Source organism: Hemiscyllium ocellatum, chromosome 20 (assembly GCF_020745735.1).
Source record: "Hemiscyllium ocellatum isolate sHemOce1 chromosome 20, sHemOce1.pat.X.cur, whole genome shotgun sequence".
Classification (NCBI taxonomy): Eukaryota; Metazoa; Chordata; class Chondrichthyes; order Orectolobiformes; family Hemiscylliidae; genus Hemiscyllium; species Hemiscyllium ocellatum.
In genome coordinates this window covers 4,580,458-4,605,851 of record NC_083420.1, presented here as the reverse complement: position 1 = coordinate 4,605,851, position 25,394 = coordinate 4,580,458, and the positions used below count along the sequence as shown (strand labels likewise).

At 42.2% G+C, this 25,394-nt stretch overlaps 1 protein-coding gene across 1 annotated transcript in view; it reads left to right on the top strand.

The window, feature by feature from the left end:
* LOC132825320 (bMERB domain-containing protein 1-like) overlaps positions 1 to 25,394 on the top strand; it is a 107,941-nt gene that overhangs the window by 46,859 nt on the left and 35,688 nt on the right. Inside the window, exon 2 of the mRNA XM_060840440.1 lies at positions 15,088 to 15,211. Coding sequence (XP_060696423.1) covers positions 15,088 to 15,211 — 124 coding nt within the window. The remainder of the gene's footprint in view (positions 1 to 15,087; positions 15,212 to 25,394) is intronic.

The following is a 25,394-nucleotide window of genomic DNA, read 5'->3' as shown; positions in this document are numbered from 1 at the left end:
CTCTCCCAAGAACTCAGTCCCTTGAATGCTGGCAACATGTAAATTTCTTCTGCACTCTTTCCAGTTTAATAACATCCTTCCTTTAGCGAGGTTACCAGAACTGAACACAATTCTTCAAGCACGGCCTCACCAATGTTCTGTACAGCTGCAACACAACTTCCCAACTTCGATACTCAATGCCCTGACTGATTTCTTACCAACTCAGCGGACGCTGATGGAAATGGTGCACGTGGGTATCGGAGGGAAAGCAGGAGATTGGCCCTGGGTAACGACGCTCGTTTAAAGAGCTGATGCAAACACAATGGGCTGAATGGCCTCCTGTAACAATTTGTGGTTCTGCGCTAAACTGGAATTGAAAAACAAGAGATAATTTAAAGTTTGCAGATGGCATAAATGTAGAAGGTAGTGAGGAACGCAATCACTGACATCAAGGCAGCAAACGTAGAGTTGAAGCAGGAAGACACCGGGGATGTGAAGTTTAATGCAAGGAAGTATGAATTAATTTGATGTGGTTGGAAAAGTGTGCAGAGGTGATAGAAACTAGCTGGTGCAATTCCAAAGGTAGTGCCACGCCAAAGAGAACTGGTGGAGAAATCTTTGAAGGTGGCACGTAATACTGAAAAATTAACACGTGGAATTTGTGCGATAAAGTTTAAATGCAAGAGCATTGTGCTAAACTAGCCTTAGTAGGTTTATTGTAGCCAGTTTGAGAGGTCCTACTGCAGGAAGGAGGCCAGAAAAGGGCTCAGTGGAGATTTACCAGAATGGCACCAGGGATGAGTGCTTCAGTTATGGGGAAAGACTGGCATTTTCCCAAATGGAAAAGAAAGGGAAGTTTGATGACACTCAAAAGCATGAGGAGTTTGATAGCGTTAAGAAGGAGAAAGTGATTCCAGAGGACTAAAGGTAATGGGAAAAGAAATAGAGACAAACAGGAGGGAAAAAGACACGTTAATTACCAAGTGCCTGTTATCGAATGGAATGCACTGCCAACAGGAGTGATAAATAGATTAAAAACCAAAAGAACCGCAGAAGCTGTAAATCAGAAACAAAAACAGAAATTGCTGGAAAAGCTCAACAGGTCTGGCTGCATTTGTAGAGAGAAATCATCAGAGTTAACATTTCAGGTCGAGTTCTGACGAAGGGTCACTTGACCTGAATGTTAACTCTGATTTCTCTCCACAGGTGCTGCCAGACCTGCTGAGCTTTTCCAACAACTTCTGATCTTGGTTCTAATAAAGTAAATTCTCTGGCTGAGAAAAACAAAATTGTTTTGGTATTTATGAAGGAAGAATGTGAAGAGCTGAAGGGGAAGAGTAGGGGAGTGGAGCTGATTGGATTTTTGAAGAGCAGGCACAGAGGTGATGGACCGAATGGCTCTATTCTGTGCTGTCCGAATCCACAAGGTCAGGTGTAAATACAACTTGAAGCACAATCTCTGCTTACCAGGAGCAATGCATTGACTGTAACCCAAGTGTGTGTGGGAGCTAGGCCATACAGGTTTTGAGAATCTGGAGAAGACTGGGGAATTGGGAAAAGAGGGGGAGTAATGATATTAATTAAGATGCAGAATTACTGCTGAACAAAGCAGTGATCTCAGTGAGGCTGATGAGTAATTACGACAATGTAGGCAAAACTTAAAAAAAAGCTAAAGATGCAAGACTCTGCCAGAATTTGTCTCCTGATTTTGTTAGTGGGAACATAATACAATATAAAGATATATAATGTAGACACCGAGTCGGAGAACACGTAACAAAATCAAAGCTCTTGTCATTTTTACATGAATTGTGAGAGGCAGACCACTTTTTTTTATTTGTTTATAGGGTGTGGGCGAATCTTGATGAGCTGAGAAGTAACTTGGCCAGACTCCTACAGCATGGAAACAGATCCTTCCGTCCAACCAGTCCATGTTGACATTGTTCCCAAACTATACTATCCCACCTGCCTGCTCCTGGTCCAAATCCTTCTAAACCTTTCCCATTCATGTACTTATCCAAATGTCTTTTAAATGTTGTAACAGTATTTGCATCTATCACTTCCTTAGGAAGTTCATTTCACACACAAACCACTTTATGTAAAACAAATTGCCCCTCATGTCTTTTGTAAATGTTTCTCCTCTCACCTTAAAAGGGCGGCACGGTGGCTCAGTGGTTAGCACTGCTGCCTCACAGCACCAGGGTCCCAGGTTCGATTCCAGCCTTGGGCAACTGTCTGTGTGGAGTTTGCATATTCTCCCCATGGATGCATGGGTTTCCTCTGGGTGCTCCGGTTTCCTCCAACAGTCCAAAGATTTGGGCGGCACGGTGGCACAGTGGTTAGCACTGCTGCCTCACAGCGCCCGGAGACCCGGGTTCAATTCCCGACTCAGGCGACTGACTGTGTGGAGTTTGCACGTTCTCCCCGTGTCTGCGTGGGTTTCCTCCGGGTGCTCCGGTTTCCTCCCACAGTCCAAAGATGTGCAGGTTAGGTGAATTGGCCATGCTAAATTGCCCGTAGTGTTAGGTAAAAAGGGGTAAATGTAGGGGTATGGGTGGGTTGCGCTTCGGCGGGTCGGTGTGGACTTGTTGGGCCGAAGGGCCTGTTTCCACACTGTAAGTAATCTAATCTAAAGATGTGCAGGTTAGGTGAATTTGTCATGCTAAATTGCCCATAGTGTTAGGTGCATTACTCAGAGGGAAGTGGGTCTGGGTGGGTTACTCTTCGGAGGGTCAGTGTGGTCTGGTTGGTCTGAAGGGGCTGTTTCCACACTGTAGGGAATTTAATCTAATCTTAAAAATACACCCTGTAAACTAGGCATTAATGTAAGCTTACAGCCAAACAAGAGGAAGAATGTTTTGCTAAGTACAAAATGTTCCTGATGAAGGGCTTATGCTCGAAACATCGACTCTCCTACTCCTCGGATGTGTTTTTCCAGCACCACACTCTCCACTCTGATCTCCAGCATCTGCAGCCCTCACTTTCTCCTCAGTACGAAACATACATCCAAGAGTCAAAGGCTCCATTTGTGTGGTTAAACAATCACACTGAGAAGAGGGGTTGAGAGACAGTAGCAAGCTTAAAGACAAATGCAGTAAAAAGTATAAATGCAGGCGAGTAAAGCAAAGAACCGTGGATCTGGAGCTTGGAAACAAAAACAACAATTGCTGGAGAAACTCAGCAGATCTGGCAGCATATGTGAAGAAAAAAGATATAACATTTCAAGTACAGTGACCTTTCCACAGAACTCAGAATTCTGAACTTCTGAAGAAGGGTCACTGGACTTGGATGGGTTTATGAACAGGAAGGTTTGGAGGGATATGGGCCGGGGTGCTGGCAGGTGAGACTAGATTGGGTTGGGATATCTGGTCGGCATGGACGGGCTGGACCGAAGGGTCTGTTTCCATGCTATACATCTCTATGACTCAAAATGTTGACTCTGCTTTCTCTTCAGAGATGCTCTGCCAGACCTCCTGAGTTTCTCCAGCAATTTTGGTCATTGTTTGTAAGAAATGCAATGGACTGGGAGAGTGATATAAAGGAATACGGGTTACAAAGAAGAAAATAAGATGTGCAATAAATAAAAACTGAACAACTGGGTTCTGCACAAGAGGTTATCAACGAGAGTATTAGTGCCTGGATTTGGAAAATGTTGAAATTCAGAAGTATGAGAGTGAAATTTCAGTTGTATACAAAGTAAGGGCTGTTTTCCTTGGAGCGTTGGAGGCTGAGAGGTGACCTGATAAGAGGTTTATAAAATCATGAGGGGCATGGATAGGATAAATAGACAAAATCTTTTCCCTGGGGTGGGGAATCCAGAACTAAAGGACAAAGATTTAGGGTGAGAGGGGAAAGATATAAAAGAGACCGAAGGGCAACTTTTTCATGCAGAGGACGGTGTGTGTATGGAATGATCTGCCAGAGGAAGTGGTGGAGGCTGGTAGAATTGCAATATTTAAAAGGCATCTGGATGGGTATATGAATAGGAAGGATTTGAGGGAAATGGGCCAGGTGCTGGCAGGTGGAACTAGATTGGGTTGAGATATCTGGTTGGCATGGACAGGTTGGACCGAAGGGTCTGTTTCCATGATGTACATCTCTATGGCTCTCTGATTCTATGTTGGATCAACTCAGCAAGTCTGGCAGCCTCTGTAGAGAGGGAAGTAGTTTACGTTTTGAGTCTGATATGGCTATTCTTCAACTGAACTTGAAACTTTAATTCTGTCTTTCTCTCTCTTCAGATGTTGCCAGAACTGCTGAGTTTCTCCAACATTTTAAAAATTTTATTTCAGATTTCCAGCACCTGCAATGTTTTGCTTTTTATCAAAGTACTCGGTTCAGTTTTGATGCTGAATCTCAGGAAAGGCTTACAGGCTGTGGCTGCAACACGGGGCAGATTCGCAGAACCGCTGTTGGTATTTTTGAGTTAAATCAGAAAGCTAAGTTTCAGAAACTCTATTCTTTTGAATTTAGATATGTGATATGATCTAATTGAGGTATTTTACAATGATTTTGGAGATTCCACAGGTTTAATTCAAGCAGCTACTTCCTCCACTAATGAAATCAGAAACCAAAGTGCCATAATCTTAAAAATTAGAGCTAACTGTTCTTATGAAATAGCTGTTAACGGTGCTATGTAAATGCAGAGTATTGCCACTGGAAATCTGGCTGGAAATTTCTGATTTTTTTTTCCCCCAAAGTAGGATAGCTGACTCTGTACCAGTCACATGACACCAGGTTATAGTCCAACTGGTTTATTCAAAATCACAAGCTTTTGGAGCGCTGCTCCTTCATCAGATGAACCTGTAAAAACTTGTAATTTCACAATAAACCTGTTGGACTGTATCCTGGTGTCATGTGACTGCTGACTTTGTCTGCCTCAGTCCAATACTGGCACCTCCATAATAATGCACAGGATGCACATCCATAGGGAAAGGGAAAACTCAGGGGATCTTGTGAAAAATCAGGCTCTTAACTGGTTACTCAGGAAGCCTTTTGGTGCGTAATCTCCAGGAAACTTAATGTCCTGTTCCTGTCTGCTAGCCAATCAGAGGCTTTCAACAGTCGTCTCTCTTAACCCCATCTGATTTCCGGTGTCATCCCCCCAGATGGGGGCAGAGTGAGTCTCCCCCCTCCTCTCCCAGCCCTCCATGACCAACCCTGTAGCCAGGCCGATCTCTTCAGCTGCTCAGGAAGGCTGCCTCTGCCCTTGATTGTTGGAAATAGAGTTAATCACAGAAGCCCTCAAGTGGTCATTAGCTGACAACTTAAAAGCCTCAATTGGTGGTAGGTCAGGGGTACCTGGTAGGTCACAATGGCTCAATGGTTAGCACTGCTGCCTCTCAGCACCAGGGAGCCGGGTTCGATTCCACCCGTGGGTAACTGTCTGTGTGGAGTTTGCATGTTCTTCCTGTGTCTGCGTGGGTTTACTCTGGGTGCTCCGGTTTCCTCCCACAGTCCAAAGATGTGCGGGTCAGGTGAATTGGCCAAGCTAAATTGCCCCTGCTGTTCAGGGATATGCAGGCTAGGTACATTAGTCAGGGGTAAATATAGGCTAATAGGGTAGGGGAATAAGTCTGAGTGGGGTACTCTTCGGACGGTTGTTGTGGACTTATTGGGCCGAAGGGCCAATTCCACACTGTAAGGATTCTATCTCCTCAATGCCAACTCTCTCGATTTTATCTTCCCCTCTTGCCACCTTCTCTGTTGCCTCTCGGTTGGGGGAAGACTCACCCTGACACCCCAGATCAGGGTATTCGGGCACCTGTAGTAAAGACAGGTACATACAGGAATGGGGAGGTGATGGGCTAGTGGCATTATCGCGAGACTATTAATCCATGAAACTCAGCTAGTGTTCTGGGGACCCAGGTTCAAATCCCACCATGGCAGATGGTAGAAATTGAATTCAATAAAGCGAAAAAGGAATCTGGAATTAAAAACCTAATGATGACCAAGAGTTAATTATCAGGAAAAACTCCATCTGGATCACTAATGTCCTTTGGGGGGGAAACTGCCGTCCTTACCTGGTCCGGCCTACACGTGACTCCAGACCCACAGCAATGGGGTTGATTCTTAACTCCCCTCTGGGCAATTAGACATAGGCAATAAATGCTGGCCTAGCCAGCGATCTCCTCATCCTGCGACTGAATTACGAAAATCTCCAACATGACCAGACTCAAGAGGCTAAATTTTCCTATTTTGAGATTTATTTAGGATAAATAATATCATGTGCTTTCAGATTACCCACCAGTTTCTTCCCAATCACTTCTCAAACGAAATGATTTCATTGCAAATAATTAATATTATTTTGGTTTCACTTTAATGTCTGAAATTGTGAAGGTTGCTTGTTACAGTAAAACATGATGTAACATTTATTTACCATTGACCTTGTTATTTTATTGTGGGTTTCTGTGGAGGTGTAACTTTAAGAATGTTGCTGCTGTGGTAGTTTGTAAATAAGTGTCATTACAAATAGGGATGACTATTTTGGCATCAAATGACAATGTATTACCTGTTCTATAAATTCTCAATTTTATGTGTGCATGGTAAATTTGAGTTTTGTTTTATGCACTGCTACAATCCCAGTGGATAAGGTAAATCCCAGAACGAAACCTTGGCTTTTTTTTGCAATTGGTTAATGTGATGGTTAGACGCTGTAATTTATTCACATGAGGCTGCAAAGTTCTTAACAAGGGAACATTTTATTTTTGCACAAAAGAAGTAGTAAACAAAGCTATATATGGTGTATCCAAAAGCCTGGAAGATATTAATACAAGCATGAAAACAAATGTTCAAGTTGTTTTCCAATCTGATCTGTTGCAAAGATTCAATGCAAGAGAAATCTCACTTCTATTTCAGCTTTTTATTCGTCATTTGACTAACCTTTCTGGAAGGACCTTCCCTTGGACAGTTGAGATTGTTTGTTTATGATTTCTTTCTATGTAAATTGGTGTGAACCTCCCAAACCTTACACGCCTAATATTTTATATTTTATGACCCAGAATATTTATATCCAAAGACTTCTGGTTTGGAAACTCCACAGTCGAATGTGGGGCACTAGAAAAGCATAGCAGGTCAGGCAGCATCCGAGGAGCAGCAGAATCAATGTTTCAGGCAAGAGCCCTTCATCGAGGGCTCCAGCATCTGCAGTCCTCACTTTCTCCTAGTTGGTTGGAAACTCCACAGATGAGAATGCACTTCTGCTGAAGTGACTGGCTCCCCTGACATGTTTTTCTAAAAAAAATCCTGGTTCTCCTGCAAGGAAAAAGACTGTCATCTTCTGAGTTTGAACTTTCTGTTTTGAAGTCAAAACTGAACTAATTGCTTTAATGTGTTTACTTTGTCTGTTAAAAACCCAAATATTTTATCCATTAGCATAAGAGTTCTCCCAGGCACTTGACTGTAGTCACATGCTTTCTTGGAAGTGATATATTTCAGTCACAGTTCCAAATTGATCCTCTGACCTTTTTTTTTAAAAAACTTCATGGAAGTTTAATCTTCATTTTAAAATGCAAACCCAAAAATATACTGTGTATCATACATTTTTCATTACACTACATCATTGCAAATTAGAATAGAAGGTACGCTAGAGATTAGGTTGAGATGCCATGTCTGTTTCCTGTATTTATGTATATCTGTTTCCATCAAATACAACTTAGTTTGTTATTTTTGCTAATTGTATTTGCATACTGTATACTTAATTTTATCCTTTCACAGAGTCATACAGATGTACAGCACGAAACAGACCCTTTGGTCCAACCCGTCCATGCCTACCAGATATCCTAAATTAATGCAGTCACATTTGTCAGCACTTGACCCATATCCCTCTAAACCTGCCTATTCATATGCCCATCCAGATGCCTTTTAAATGCCTTTTAATTGTACCAGTCTCCACCACTTCCTCTGGCAGCTCATTCCATACATACACCACCCTCTGCATGAAAAGGTTGCCCCTTAGGTCCCTTTTAAATCTTCTCTCTCACCCTAAACCTATGCCCTCTAGTTCTGCACTCTTTCCCTCTCCCCCCCCACCCCCCCCGGGAAAAGACCTTGTGTATTTACCCTATCCATGCCCCTCATGATTTTATAAACCTCTATAAGGTCACCCCTCAGCTTCTGATGCTCCAGGGAAAACAGCCCCAGCCTGTTCAGCCTCTCCCTATATAATTGTTGACTTGCCTGGAGGGTTGCAGAGTTTTATTTGGGGATTAGTATTACTCTTAATTATTGTTACAACATTTATATCATACCTGATACTGAATGTGTTCTAAAAGGTATTAGGCAGGCAGATAATCTGTGTGCACTTTGATTATTAGAAAATTATCAAAAATAGTGCTACACAGTACAAAATGGAACCTTCCATTCAGTAATTGCAGCTTTGATCGCACATGCCATCTATTTGAATATCAATATCTTGATTTGCTTCTATTGATCTAGCACCAAGAGAATTTACTGGGATTTAATTGCAGAAAAAAGTGTAAATATTTTGAACTATTAATAAACAAGGTATTTCTTTGCCCCGTGTTTGGGTCATTTCCATATGATGAGGCAGGGATGTTTTCTATCATTTCATAATTCAGGGCATGTAGGTGTCACTGGCTAGGACATCATTGATTGCCAATCCCTGATATCCCCAGACAGCGCAGCAATGAGCAGTCTTCCTGAACGATTGCAGTCCACATAGCGTAGATGCATGGCTGAGGTGGTGAACTCAGCCCGGACAATCACAAAGGCCAACCTCCCATCTGTAGAATCCATCTCCCAGACCTGCTGTCAAGGAAAGGCCGCCAGCATTCTCAAAGATCCATCCCACCCTGGCAATGCTTTTCGATAACCTCTACCATCGGGGAGAAGGTACAGAAGCCTGAACACACATATATATACACACACACACACACACACACACACACACACACACGCCGATTTCATAACAGTCTCTATCTAATGTTGTTAGAATACTGAATGGACTCACAAACTCTTAACATTTGTCTGTACCTGTGTTTCTGCTTTTGCTGCTGTTTACCTATTATTTACTTATCTTTGCTACTTAACTCTGTGATCTGCCTGTATTGCTCACAAAGCTTTTCACTGTGCCTCGGTACACGTGACAATAAATTCAATTCAATTCCGTTTTCGCGGAAGCCTCAGGATTTTGACCCAGTGACACTGAAGGAACGGCAATATATTTAAAATCAGGATAGTGAGTGGCTTGGAGGGGAACTTGCTGGGAGTGGTGTTCCCATGTATCTGCTCCTCTTGTCCTTCTCGATGGAAGTGGTTGTGGGTTTGAAAAATGCTGTCTAAGGATCTTTGGTGAATTTCTTCAGTGCATTTTGTAGTTGGTACATCCTGCTGCTACTGAGCGTTGGTATTGGAGGGAGTGAATGTTGAAGGTGGTGGATATGGTGCATCAATCAGGTTGCTTTGTCCTGGATGATGTCAAGTTTCTTGAGTGTTGGAGCTGTATCCATTCAGACAAGTGGGGAGTATTCTATCCCATTCCTGACTTTGAGCCTTGTCGATGGTGGACAGGCTGCGTAATAACGCAAGCAAACACTGGTGTTTTGTTTCCATCTTCTCGGACTCTCCCATTAACTGTAACCAGATGTCTCTCCAAATCTGTCTTTGTCTCACTTCATTCATTGAAATATTAATCTAACAACAACTCGTAAATGCAAGGCCTGAAACCTTCCAGTTCATCCTCTTTATTAAGATGTGGTTTCTCACATCGAGTATTAAACATACATTATCAGTTCCTAAAGTAAGATTTTTGAATTTATTATGCAATGATGTATGATAACTTATACACCATTTGATCATGTCACGTTAATGAAATTCAGCCTGTATTGCAGAGAGTTATCGAATCGCGTAGCCTTGATATTACAAACTCCATGAAAACCCGAACACGCTACCAAGGATATTGTTTCTTGCTTTGCGTTGTGTGCCTTGTCAGCAATGATTGCATTTCTAAGATTGTATCTGTATTTCCTGTTTTATTTCTGAGCGTATTACTTGATTTCTATCGGACATTCTCTGTCCCAGATATGAGCTTTACACAAAGCAAGATATTTATATTGCAGAATCAGTGAATTGAAAATGCAATTGAAAAGTAGAAACGACTTTATATCCCCAAAACAAGATTAACAATTTCAGGCTGACTTGTTAAAACATTTTATAGCCAAAGAATATCTTCATATAATATTGGCCAAAATGTTCATATAGAGTTTGCTCCTAACAGTTATTCAATTAGCATTGAAAAGAGGAGGCATAAAATAAATCATTCATCCTGTAATTGGTAACACCTTTTATGCTGTTTGAGGTTCTCAGTTTTGATTAGTGTCCTCGTTGTTTTGCACATAGTGCTCCTAGTGAGCACTTTATATTCGAGAAGGCTGAGAAACCGTGCAGATTTTCAGAACATCTTTTGTCAAAAGAATTGTACTTGTCTGTTTCACTTACAAAGACTGATGACCTGAATGGAAAGAGACAGCTAATTAGCATCTGTAATATTTTGCCTGAACTTCAGGTCATTCACAGGACTTCATTTCCCATGAAATGTTTTTTTTTAAAAAGACAGTTTATTGTTTTAAACCCAAACACAATAGGCCATGTTGTACGTAGTCCGATCCCACAAACAGGGTTAATCTTTTTTGATTCTGCTGGTTGAGGGTGGGATGTTGATCAGACCTTACCCACAAGACTCGGCCATTTGGCCCTTCAAGCCTGATCTGCCATTCAATAAGATCATGGCTGATCCTCAACTCTACATTCCTGCGGATCCCCGATAATCTCTTATCCCCTTGGTCATCAAGAATCTTTCTGCCTCTGCCTTAAAAATATTTGAAGTTTCTACCTTTTTGTTTTGAGGAAGAGAATTCCAAAGACTGTCAACTCCAAGAGGGATGACATGATTCTTCACCTGTGTCTTAAACTTTTAAACAGTGGCCCCTCGTTCAACTTTCTCCCACAAGAGGAAACATCCTTTCCACATCCACCCGGTCAAATCCTCTCTGTGTTTAAATTCAGTCACCTCTTACTTCTCCAAACTCCAGAAGATGTGGGCCTGGCCTGTCCAGCCTTTCCTCATTCCAGGTGTTAGTTGAGTAAATCTTCTCTGACCTGCTTCCAACTCATTAACATCCTTCTGTAAGTACAGTGCCTGGTGCTATACACAATACTTTAGATGCGATTACACCAGTGTCCTGTATAACTGAAACATAACTCCCTACTTGTGCATCAGAACAACTTTCTGTTCCCGCTCATGTAATTAAAGGAGAGCATTTGGACAAAACTGAGGTGCAGGCCTCAAAAATGGTGGTGGTTTGACAGGAAATGGTCAAGTTTCTTACAATTTGGAACGTAGTACATGGGAACAAGACTGGCCTGCCCCACCATTCAGTCCCATCATGGCTGATTAAACACTTAATCCCTTTCATTCACCCTATCTCCATTATCCTATACACCATGGGTAATCAGAAAGCTATCAATCTCTGCCTTAAAGGCTGAGCTTCCAGTGCTATTGGTGGTAGAAAATTCCAAAGATTTGCAACCAGCTGAGGAAAATAATAATCTGCCTTCACCTCAGACCTAAGGGACATTCCTCTTATTTTTAAATTGTGCGCTCTGATTCTAGACTCCCCAATTAGGGGGAAACATCTTGCGTGATTGTATCCTCTCTATCCTTTTTAAGTGTTTTGTAACTTTCAATCCGATCACCTCTCATTCTTTAAAAGAACACCAGGCCCGGTTTGTGTGATCTCCCTTTATAGGACAGTCCCACCATCCCGAGAACGGGTCTGGGTGAACCTAGGACCCAGGTCGGGGCCTGAGTATAGATCCTTGTAGTAGCCCACTACTCGAAGCCTGCCAATGTGAGAATGGCTCATTTATTCCTACTCTGTTTTCTCTCTGTTAACCAATCTTTAATCCTTGTGAATATGTTACATCCTATCCAATGTACTTTAATTTTTCTAAATGAATCCTGTGGGGACTTTAACAAAAGCCTTCTGAAAATCTCAGAAGTCACTGTCTCTATTTTTTATTGATTTATGTCACGAACCTCTTCAGAAATACATTAACTTTGTCAAACATGGATTCTCATTCACAAATCCCTGCTGACAGTGACCGGTCAGATTATTATCATCCAAGTGTCTATTTATCCCATCTTTATAATAAATTCGACCAAGTTTCCTGATGAACGTTGTTTGGCTGACAGCTCTCTAGTTCCCTGTACCCTTTCATTCATAATGGGGTGACATTTACAATATTCTAGTCTGTAGAATTTTGGAAGGTAATGCATTGACCATCTCTGTAGCCACCTCCTTCAACACCCTGGCCCCTAGACTCTCAGCTCCTGGGGATTTATCAGCTTTCAGCCCCATTATTGGCCCCATTACATTAATCAAAACCAAAGGTGCAATATGAGAGACCCTGCTAGAGAATACAACTGATTGTGGTCATCTAAAGCCTCCCTTGAACATCTGATCCAGGAAAGATCACTGTAACAAAGCAGCACTAGCCCAGTACGTTCCTCACAATGACATTACAGATCGTTTCCATGTATGGAGTCAGCTATTACGAGGGGGCATAGCTTTAAATTAGGGGAGGTAGGTATAGGACAGATGTTAGGGGTAGATTCTTTACTCAGCGAGTCGTGAGTTCATGGAATGCCCTGCCAGTAGCAGTGGTGGACTCTCCCTCTTTATGGGCATTTAAACGGGCATTGGATAGGAGTATGGAGGATAGTGGGCTAGTGTAGGTTAGGGGGGCTTGGGTCGGCACAACATCGAAGGCCAAAGGGCCTGTACTGCGCTGTATTTTTCTATGTTCTATATTCTATCGTCATCCTGGAGTTGTTTTTCCTGATGAGGCAGCTGGGAACAGTTCAGGTCAGTTGATGCTGAATACCAAAGCACAGGAGAGCAAATGCTGAACTCCTGTGGGTTAGATTATAGTTTGAGGAGCTTTAGAAATGTTACAGCAAGAACTTTTTTATTTCATTGCTGTCTAAGTCCTTTCCACTGTAGCCCAGGATTTCCTGCAAGGGGGTACTATTTGCTGAACTTGCTGTTGCTAATTTTGGTTGGTTTTCTGAATAAAACTGTACTGTAGTGAGCTCTCAGACTATGAATGACAGAGCAAGAGCTGAAACGATGGCATGTTATCATCTAGAATCCCTACAGTGTGGAAACAGGCCAATTGGCCCAAGGACTCCACACTGACCCTCCAAAGAGTATCCCACCCAGACCCATTCCCTTACCCTATTACTCTACATTTACCCCTGAATTATGCACCTAACCTACACATCCCTGAACACTATGAACAATTTAGCACAGCCAATTCATCTAACGTGCATAACTTGCACTTTGGGAGGAAACCAGAGCACCCAGAGGAAATCCACACAGACACGGGGAGAATGTGAAAACTCTACCCAGACAGTTGCCCGAGGCTGGAATCGAACCTGGGTCCCTGGCGCTGTGAGGCAGCAGTACTAACCACTGATTCACCATGCCACCCCATTTGTTGATCACTTGGAGCCAAGGGGTTTGGGGAAGATTTCAGCAAATAGAGGTATAATCCTCTGAGATCAGCTTTTAGAGTCTTAGAAATGTACAGCACTGAAACAGACCCTTTGGTCCAACTCGTCCAGGCTAACCAGATATCCTATCCTAACCTAACCTAACCTAATAAACCATTTGCCAGCATTTGCCCAATATCCCTCTAAATCCTTCCTATTTATATACCATCCAGATGCCTTTTAAATATTGTATTAAACTTTGGAGTGGCACTAGAATACACACATGCCGGAAAGGTTAAGAGAAGTAAACGGATGTGGATAAATGAAAGAAGTTTGGAGATAGTGGGGACTGCAGATGCTGGAAAGTCGGAGTGGGTAAAATGTGGAGCTGGAAAAGCACAGCAGGTCAGGCAGCATCTGAGGAGCAGGAGAGTTGATGTTTTGAGCAGGATCCTTCGTCAGGACTGACTGAGTCCTGCTGTGCTTTTTCCAGCTCCACATTTTGTTGATTCTAAACAAAAAAAAATGACTGGACTGAGTGAAATCTGTCTCTTTTCCTTTTGTAACATGACACTGATGAACACTTACCCTCACAAATTGAGTCAAACACAGATAGCATCGGGGAGTACAATTTAATTTTGCCTCTTGATTGAACGTGCTGATCTTGGAACTATATGTGCCAGGTCATCAATGCTCTTACCTTGAATTTAAATGGCTATGTTCCGATTCTGAGCTCTGTTATACACACCATAGGATTCCCATTCGTTCTCCTTTTGTGGATTGAAGCAGGACGCTATTGAAGTATCGCCCAGAAAGTCGTCAAAAAAATGGGATTGATTTTTAAAAGAAACAGGAGAAAATGAGGACTGCAGGTGCTGGAGATTAGAGTCGAGAGTATGGAGCTGGAAAAGCACAGCAGGTGAGGCAGCATCCAAGGAGCAGGAGAGTTGACATTTCAGGCATGAGCCCTTCGTCAGGAAGGATGCAGGGCTTATGCCTGAAACGTTGATTCTCCTGCTCCCCCGATGCTGCCTGACCTGCTGTGCTTTTCCAGCACCACACTCTCGACATTTTTAAAAAAAACCCCGCCTGACCCTCTTGAATGGAGCAGATGAGCTCATGGTAAAAGATTGTGATGTGACCTTAATTTAAAAAGAAAGGCAACAATTACCCTGGAGAAAATCAGCCTGAAATCATACTCCATGTATGCAGTTTGGGATGGGTTTGATGCCTACACTATAAAAACAGCATTGTAGAATTCAAGTTGCATGTGATTTGTAGCATCTCAACCTGGAAAAACTGGCTTCATTTATCAGGTAATTTGAGAACCTCATATATAATGTAACAGGGCAAGAAAAAGACTGTCTGTCTCAATCCAATAGTAATTTATTTTGCTCAAGTCATTTGACATTTATTTAAAGAAGGAGATATACTGTTTGCTGCTGAATAGATGCTGACTGGTGAATGTGATTGGATTTGTTGTCAGTCAACATTAAAGAGCTGCTGGCACATGTCAGTTGTATTAAAGGTTGGTTGGATTGATGGGAATGGCTTTTTTGTTTATTCTGACTTTGCCAATGTCTCCTGCCTCGCAGATCACCTGGACATCGTCTCGATGGCCGACCTGACCATGACCCCAGATGAAATTGAAATGGAAATGGTACGGATCCAGCAACTTCGAGAGGTGTTGGTGAGGAGGGAATCAGAACTGCGCTTCATGTAGGTATTTGGACATTTAACTGGCTGTAAAACCATGTGAATAAGAGTGCGTTATTGATCCAGGTAAAATACTGCATTCAGTGCACAAAGGGATATTTGTAATATCACCAAGTTAGTAATCCCCTATTTTAAGGGAGGATCGCCAGACTTGAACCGTTAACTCTGCTTTCTCTCCAGAGATGCTGCCAGACCTGCTGAGATTTTCCAGCAATTTCTGGTTTTGTTTGTGTAGCAATCCAGACATCCAGGTTAATCATTTGAAGATGGTAATTCAAACTCCACCTTGGCAACTCATAGAATTTAAACTCACTGATAAATCTGGAATATAAAATCAATCTCAGTAATGGTGACTGTTAAGACAATAGACAATAGGTGCAGGAGTAGGCCATTCTGCCCTTCAAGCCTGCACCACCATTCAATATGATCATGGCTGATCATCCTTAATCAGTATCCTGTTTCTGCCTTATCTCCATAACCCTTGATTCCACAATCCTTGAGAGCTCTATCCAACTCTTTCTTCAATGCATCTAGAGACTGGGCCTCCACTGCCCTCTGGGGCAGAGCATTCCACACAGCCACCACTCTCTGGGTGAAGAAGTTTCTCCTCATCTCTGACGTAAATGGTCTACCCCGTATTTTTAAGCTGTGTCCTCTGGTTCGGCACTCTCACATCAGCAGAAACATGTTTCCTGCCTCCAGAGTGTCCAATCCTTTAATAATCTTATGTCTCAATCAGATCCCCTCTCAGTCTTCTAAACTCAAGGGTATACAAGCCCAGTCGCTCCAGTCTTTCAGTGTAAGGTAATCCCTCCATTCCAGGAATTGACCTCGTGAACCTCCGCTGCACTCCCTCAATAGACAGAATGTCTTTCCTCAAATTTGGAGACCAGAACTGCACACAGTACTCCAGGTGTGGTCTCACCAGGGTCCTGTACAGCTGCAGAAGAACCTCTTTGCTTCTATACTCAATCCCTCTTGTTATGAAGGCCAGCATGCTCTTAGCCTTCTTCACTACCTGCTGTACCTGCATGCTTACCTTCATTGACTGGTGTACAAGAACACCCAGATCTTTCTGTACTGCCCCTTTACCTAAATTGATTCCATTTAGGTAGTAATCTGCCTTCCTGTTCTTGCCACCAAAGTAGATAACCATACATTTATCCACATTAAACTGCATCTGCCATGCATCTGACCACTCACCTAACCTGTCCAGGTCACCCTGTAATCTCCTAACGTCCTCCTCCCATTTCACCCTGCCACCCAGCTTAGCATCATCAGCAAATTTGTTAGTGTTATTACTAATACCATCTTCTATATCATTAACATATATTGTAAAAAGCTGCAGTCCCAGCACTGATCCCTGCGGTACCCCACTGGTCACTGCCTGCCATTCCGAAAGGGAGCCGTTTATCACTACTCTTTGTTTCCTATCAGCCAACCAACTTTCAATCCAAGTTAGTACTTTGCCCACAATACCATGCGCCCTAATTTTGCTCACTAACCTCCTATGTGGGACTTTATCAAAAGCTTTCTGAAAGTCCAGGTTCACTACATCTACTGGATCTCCCTTGTCCATCTTCAGGGTTACATCCTCAAAAAATTCCAGAAGATTAGTCAAGCATGATTTCCCCTTCATAAATCCATGCTGACTCTGTCCTATCCTGTTGCTGCTATCCAGATGTGTCATAATTTCATCCTTTATAATAGACTCCAGCATCTTTCCCACCACTGAGGTCAGACTAACTGGTCTATAATTTCCTGCTTTCTTTCTCCCACATTTCTTAAAAAGTGGTACAACATTAGCCACCTTCCAATCCACAGGAACTGATCCCAAATCTATCGAACTCTGGAAAATAATCACCAACGCATTCATGATTTCCCGAGCCACCTCCTTCAGTACCCTGGGATGTAGACCATCAGGCCCCGGGGACTTATCAACCTTCAGATCTAACAGTGTCTCCAACACCAATTCCTGGCAAATATAAATTCCCTTCAGTTCAGGGCCTTCAGTCACTGTTACCTCAGGGAGATTGCTTGTGTCTTCCCCAGTGAACACAGATCTGAAGGACCAATTCAATTCTTCTGCCATTTCTTTGTTCCCCGTAATATATTCCCCTGTTTCTGTCTTCAAGGGCCAAATTTAGAGTTAACCATTTTTTTGCCTTTCACATATTATCCTCCTTTATATTTTTGGCCAGTTTACCTTCGTACCTCATTTTTTCTCTGCGTATTTCCTTCTTCGTAATCGTCTGTTGTTCTTTAAAAGCTTCCCAGTCCTCCGTTTTCCCACTTACCTTTGCTATGTTATACTTTTTCTCTTTTGACTTTATATCTTTCTTAACTCCCCTCGTCAGCGACAACCACCCCTGTCTCCTCATAGGATCTTTCTTCCTTTTTGGAATGAACTGATCCTGCATCTTCTGCATTATACACAGAAATATCTGACATTGTTCCTCCACTGTCATCCCTGCTAAGGTATTGCACCATTGAACTTTGGCCAGCTCCTCCCTCATAGCTCTATAGTTCCCTTTATTCAACTGAAATATTGTCATTTCCAATTGAACCCTCTCCCTCTCAAATTGCAGATTGAAACTTATTGTATTATGGTCATTACCTCCCAATGGCTCCTTCACTTCGAGGTCTCTGACCAATTCTGGTTCGTTGCACAATACCAGATCCAGAATTGCCTTCCCCCTGGTAGGCTCCAGCACCAGCTGTTCTAAGAATCCATCTCGGAGGCACTCCACAAAGTCTCTTTCTTGAGGTCCAATACCATCCTGATTCTCCCAACCTACCTGCATATTGAAATTCCCCCATAACAACTGTAGTAACATCTTTGCGACAGGCCAATTTCAGCTCCTGATTCAACTTACATCCGACATCCAGACTACTGCTTGGGGGCCTATAGATAACTCCCAAGAGGATCTTTTTACCCTTAGAATTTCTCAGCTCTATCCAGTCAGTGCAGAAACCCCTCTGGTTCACTAATGCCCCTTAGGGAGGCAAACTGCTATCCTTACCTGGTCTGGCCTACATGTGACTCCAGACTCTCAGCAATGGGGTTGACTCATAACTGTTCCACTGAAATGGCTGGAAACAAAAAGACTACAGATGCTGAAATCCAAAGTAGACAGACAGGAGGCCACAGCAAGCCAGGCAGCATCAGGAGGTGGAGAAGTCGATGTTTCGGGTGTAGCCCAGTCCTGAATATGGGTTACACCTGAAATGTCAACTTCTCCACCCCCTGATGCTGCCTGGCTTCCTGTGTTCTTCCAGCCTCCTGCCTGTCTACTGAAAAGGCTGGGCAGTCACTCATTGGGATGGACCACAGATGCTGATCTTGCCAGTGATACGACTCCCATTAAAGAGTAAAGAAATATAATTAAAAGTTTGGTGCATTAATTTGGTCCACCCCAGCATCTTCCTTCATCATACTTGGTTTAAAGATTTGAACTGTTTGACATCTACAGAACAGCATTTGAAGCAAACAAGTGGGTACAATGTGTTTAGTGTCACATTTCTGTGCCGTGAACTGCTGGAACATGGGTTTCACCCTCCTGTTAGTTTATGGCTTCTAGATATTTCCTTAAAGAGACCTAAAGAAAATAAGTTGAGTGTTGACTAGGACGCACCATTTTCCAATATACTTTTTAAAAATTTCAAACAAATAAGCAAATGAGCTTCAGAGGTTCTATTGAAATGCAGCTACTCTGCTTATGTATGCATTTGTTGTAATTTATTCCTGTGTTCTGTAATGCTGGGCTTTTATTTCTTTATTTTTTTCTAATATTTTTCCCGAACAATTAATAGTTAAGGTTGTGTACCGAGGTTACTTCATCACGTAAGATGGCGAGATAAACTTGTAAACGTTTCACTTGTACTCTTAGAGTCATACAGCACAGAAACAGACCCTTCGGTCTAACGAGTCCATGTTGAATATAATCCCAAACTAGTTCCACCTGCCTGTTCCTGGCCCTCCAAACCCTTCCAATTCGTGTATCTATCCAAATGTCTTTACAGGTTGTAGTTGAGCACGTAAAAATACAGCTGTTTTCAAATAATTTATTCTTTTATTCTGATGGATCATGATCCGGCTGAGTTCAATACCTGTATTTTTAGCCCATCAATAACAAATGTGTTTACAATCAGCTTCTCATGGCTAGAGAAAAGTTCAGCTTTTGAAAACTCACACACAATGTTGTAATTATGATTGAACAATAAGATAACAACAGCCAAGCTGCAGTGACTGAACATGGAGCTGACACCCAATTGTGGATAAGTATAGGCCAGGGACAATTGACAAAGATAGCACAGAGAAAAAATGGAGAGAAATTTGACGAGACTGCATTAAACATTTGTAGAGTAAATTTATTCCCAGAAACTTCCAGGCCACTGTTCAAGTGATAGTTTCATTTATGAATGCTTTGTTTATTGAAGATGGTCATTGAGAAAGTGACACAATGATAGGATTTATAATCTCTGTCAATATGCTCTAAAATGGTTCATATCCTGACCTTCATAGTATGCGTTGGATCTATAAAACAGGAATGTTAATAGGCTTTGTTTGTGATGCACATTCTTTGAGTTTTGGTTCTGCCTTAGCTGTTCTGTAGGGTTGTGTAGTCTGTCTGGTGGTCTGTCAGGTTGTGTTCTGATGTCTGCCGCTACTGCACAATACTTGGTTATATTCCAACGCAACCTGGACGCTAACAACAAGTCAGTTGTATGGTCTGAACTGGGTATTGTGTCTTTTAGACACACTGCCCTGACCTTTGGAAGATGGACCCAGAAACAATTTGTAATTTGATGCCAGATACTTGTCATTAAGTTACTGTATTGAATAGTAACAGGCAACAAACATACACAGCAATGGTCAAAAGCACATTTCGCTTTTGATTCACTCAGTTTCACCTCTTCTGGATACTGTATGTGAAATTTAAGTGACAAACTAGGTGCCTGATGGGCTGGTTAATTTGTTTTGGTTTAGTGTTACTTTTCTGTCTATGTGAGTTCTAATTAAACTCCTGCCTTTTAGCTTCCAGCTTTGGATCCACCATTTACTCCTCATTGTCTAACCAGACTGGATCATCACATCATTGATTCCCATCTGTTTCTAGTCAGGGAGAGCTGTTGAAAGGACTTTGCCTAGTCCATCTGTTGTAGTTGGAGAGAATGAGGGCCATCTCGATAATGGGCCTTGATCAGTTTACAATTGATTGTGAGATATCACAACCGTCTATGCTTTGGATACCTGGCACCTGTGGTTTTTATAAAGAAAACTGCATGAATTCACTTTGATTAAAAAACAAAATATACTTCAACCCAAAATTTTATTGAATCATAGATTAGCTACTACATAGATGGAGGACATTTAGCTTATCATAGAACTCCTACAGTGTGGAAACAGGTCATTTGACCCAACAAGTCCACACCAACTCTCCAAAGAGTATCCCACCCAGACCCATTCCCTTACCCTATGTTTACCGCTGACTAATTTACCTAAACTGCACATCTCTGAACACTATGGGCAATTTAGCATATCCCATCCATCCTAATCTGCACATCTTTGGACTGTGAGAGGAAACTCGAGAACCTGGAGGAAACCCATGCAGTCACAAGGAGAATATGCATACTCCACACAGACAGGTGTCCAAGGGTGGAACTGAATCTGGGATTCAGGTGCTGAGAGGCAGCAGTGCTGACCACTGAGCCACTCTGCTGACGTTATCATTTCATTGCCCCATCTTTAGTGAAAGCATCTTGTGCTTGTTATGTACGAGACCAGACCCCCTCAAAATGTGTTGGAAGGGTAGCCACTCTGAGAAAAGAACAGGAAATGACATCACCAACCCAAGGAAACCTAAACACAAATAGAAAGCAGGTCATAACACCAGTGCTTCACTCTCGGATCACTGTTGTTACCTAGTATGGTGATGAAATCTCTGAAAAATGAAGCTTCCAGCTTAGTGAGCAAACCTAATCCACGTGGGCCCAGATCCTAACTTTTTATTTTCAAGGTAGATGTGCAGCGCGTGTTATAGATGTAGTGCAACTGCTCTTCGTTAAGTGAAAGAATTTATTTAATCGCTAGAGTTAAAATACAAAGAAAAGAAAGAGGAATTTAGGGTAGCTTAACTATTGGAAAATGTAACCTAATAAGAGATGCAGTACCTATTACTAATTAACTGTTCCAATACAGTAACATCCCATAAATACACTTCTTGGCAAAAAGATAAATTTAGATTCTCCCATGCAGTTCTCCAATACAGGAGGGAAAAACATCATTGAGATTTCAAAGAATGTAGCAGCTAGGAACCATTTCCCTGAACCTTCCAGCTCTTCTGGGATCCCAAACAGCTTCTGTTGCTAAAACTAATAAACAAAGAAAGCTTGCCCATTCCCATTCAGGCTATTTCCATTATTCCAACTTTTAAGCTAAATCTCAAGGCCTCGCATGTTGTTTACTTAAGCTGCCTTCCGGTGGCTGTTCAGCACCTCTGCCTTCCAACCTCTCCAAAAAAAACAAGAGCAAATTAGAGTCATAGAGATGTACAGCATGGAAACATACCCTTCGGTCCAACCCGTCCACGCTGACCGGACATCCCAACCCAATCTAGTCCCACCAACCATACCCAGCCCATATCCCTCCAAACCCTTTCTATTCGAATACCCATCCAAATGCCTCTTAAATGTTGTAATTGTACTAGCCTCCACCACTTCCTCTGGCAGATCATTCCATGCACGTACCACCCTCTGTGTGAAAAAGTTGCCCCTTAGGTCTCTCTTATATCTTTCCCCTCTCACCCTAAACCTATGCCCTCTAATTCTGGGCACCCCGAACTACTACTCTGCCCTCATCAATCCTCTCTTAAAGTGACAGCACCATCACCGGGTAAAGTATTTCTTTGGGATGACTGCCTATAGCAATTGGTTAATTTCAAAACTTGAAATGTATGGAATATGGAATGTAGAATGGTTCATTTACACACCAGGATGAAAACAAATCAATAATAAGGTAGTACAGACTCAATGGGCTGAAGGACCTATTCTGTACTATATGATTCTATGACTTTATGGTTCTAAGGCCACTATTTAATGAAAGCAAAATTAAATTAGTCAAATTCACTGCTGTGCATGTGAGCAAGAACAGGGTAAGCAATTGCAATGCTTTATCTACACGGCCAATGCATTTTCTGATGCGAATCCCTGGCAATACAATTTATTAGAGGCCAATAAGAACAAACTTTGATACATTTTGTAAAAATGCAGATGAGGACCTTCATAGGTCAGGTCCAGAGTCAATGTATCAAGAATGTAGGTCTGATTTGTTTTTGCTGTGTCATTTTGAAATGACAGGATGTAGATCAAGGAAGAGAAAATGTTTGTATTCCTGAATAAGAGACCGCTGAAAGAAAATAATTAAGCTTCTTCTAATTGGGAAAGAACCAAATGTTTCAATTAATAAAATATTAAAATAGTCTTCCACAATTTGCAGAAAGGTTATATAGCACAGGGGTGCAGAGTTAGAATGGGCTGCCTTGGACTTCCAGTAGAAAATAGCTGCTTTAACCAGAAAGCCAGCTCTGAGGCTCATGGGGACAATTCAAGTAATCTTACATTAATCGATTGTCTTGGGTAATTTGTAAATACGGACTTCTTCAGTAAACACTACCATGTAAACACAGCAGGTTATATAAAGCAGAGGAACTTCAAGGTCAAATACTGGGACTGGCTTACCCTGCAATTGCAGTAAAGCTGTGAGTGTGACTGAGACTAATAAAGGGGTGTCTCTAAAACCCAAGGACTGCAGCTGTTAAAGAGGCAGTTCAGCCCCATCTTTACAAGGACAATCCATACTGGCCTAGAACGCAACATCCCATGTCACGTGAAATGACACTGGGTGGTGGGAAAGTGGTCTTTGCAACAGAGAAAGAAACGGGGGCAAGAGTAACTCTAGGGAGGACAAATAAACTGAGGGCAAATACCCACAGTGTAAGTCGTATAGGCTAGGAAAATTTGATGTAAATGAGCAGGTCTATCCTTCCAAGAATGCAGCTTCTAATTTAATTAATCCCTTCCAAGCCTAACTGAGAACTCTCACTAGTAATGTATGTTAGCTGCTGCTGCCTGGTTATGTTCCAAAGACGTTCCCTAAGCACACAGGGCCCGAGTCTCCATCGAATGTTTGAATCACCAAGCAACATTATTGCAAACCTGACTTCATTCTTAATCATCTGCAAATATGTACTCTAGGGGAGAAACAGGTTTTTAAAAATCTTTAGCCTACATTGAGATATTTTAGCTTGCTACAGGGTGCCTGTGGTTTTGCACTGGCAATGAAGTAACCTTTTTAATTAAAAACAGAAAATACTCTTTTTTTTTAAAATTCCCCCCATCTGGCTATTATTTATCCCTGAATCTGTGCCACAAAATAAAATGATCTGGCCATTGTCCCATTGTGGGAGTTTACTGTTCACACACATTTCGACAGCGACTGTGCTTTGAAAGTATTTCATTGACTGTTTTGAGGTGTCGAGTGGATGTGGAAGGTGCCACGTAAATGCAAGTCTTTCTTTATTGATTGGAACAACATAGTGAGGGCTGTCTGTACAAGGTCAGAGATTTAACTGACAGGGAACCGGGAGCTCAGGGTCATGTTGTGGACTGAACGAAGGAGTTTAGCAAAGTGGCTACCAGTTTGCTTCTGGTCTCCTCATAACAACGGAGAGGTGTACAATAAACTGCTGCTTCACTTGGAGGGAGCCGGGGGCAGGGATGAAGGGGCACTGGGCAGGGAAAGGATAAACCAGCAAAAGGTTCTTCACTTGCTTAAGAAGCTTGCCTTCAGTGCTCAGTCCTTTGAGTGTTGGAGTTGGTATGTAACATTCAGGTTGTACAGGACATTGGTGAGGTCTCTTCCAGGATACAGTACTGTGTCCAGTTGTGTTTGTCGTGTTACTGGAAGGATGTTATTAAGCTGGGGAAGGTTCAGAAAAGACTTACTAGAATGTTGCTGGGTGTGGAAGGTTTGGGTTATAAAGAAAGGCTGGGACGTTTTTCACTGGAGCGTAGGAGGTTGAGACCTAATCAAAGTTTTTATAAAATAATTAGAGGTATAGATAGAGTTAATGTAGTTGTCTTTTCCCCAAGATGAGGAATTTCAAGACTGGGAGGCACCTTTTTAAGGTGAGAGGACAGAAATTTTAAAAAGGGGCAGTTTTTTTTTTACACAGTGGTTCGCATGTGGAATTAACTTCCTGTGGAAGTGGTGGATGTGGGTACAATTAAAACATTTAAAAGACATTTTGGATAAGTACATGAATGGGAAAGGTTTGAAGGGATGTGAACCAGGAGCAGGCAGGTAGGACTGGTTTAATTTAGGATTATGTAGGGCATGGACTAGTTGGATCGAAAGGTCTGTTTCTGTGCTGTATGACTGTATGATAAGTGGGGAAGGGATGTTGGAATCGTAGAGTGGGCAAGATGTTGTTTTGGGGGTATAACAGGGAAGCTAGGGAAAAATGAACTTTTATAATGGCCAGAGAAGGCAGCATTTTTCAAGGACCACTGAAAAAATAGGTTAGTTTGGGCTGGACATATAAGTTAGGCTCACATAAGAACGTAAGAATATTCAATAAGATCATGGCCGATCTTTTCATGGACTGGGCTCCACTTACCCACCCTCTCACTCTAACACTTAATCCCTTTATTGTTCAAAAAGTATCTACCTTAGCTTTAAAAACACTTACTGAAATAGCATCAACTACTTCCCATAGATTCCCAACCCTCTGGGTGAAGAAATTCCTTCTCAACTCAGTCTGAAATCTGCTCCCCCTAATTTTGAGGCTATGCCCTCTTGTCCTAGTTTCACCCACCAGTGGAAACAGCCTCTCTACTTCTGTCTTATTGATTCCCTTCATAATTTTATATGTTTCTATAAGATCCTCCCTCATTTTTCTGAATTCCAATGAATATAATCTCAGTCTACTCAGTTTCTCCTCATAAGCCAACCCCCTCAACTCCAGAATCAACCGAGCGAACCTCCTCTGCACCCCCTTCAGTGCCAGTACGTCCTTTCTCAAGGAAAGAAACTGAAACTGTACACAGCACTCCAGGTGTGTCCTCACCAGCACACTGTCCAGCTGTAACATTACCTCCCAGCTTTTAAACTCGATCCCTCTGC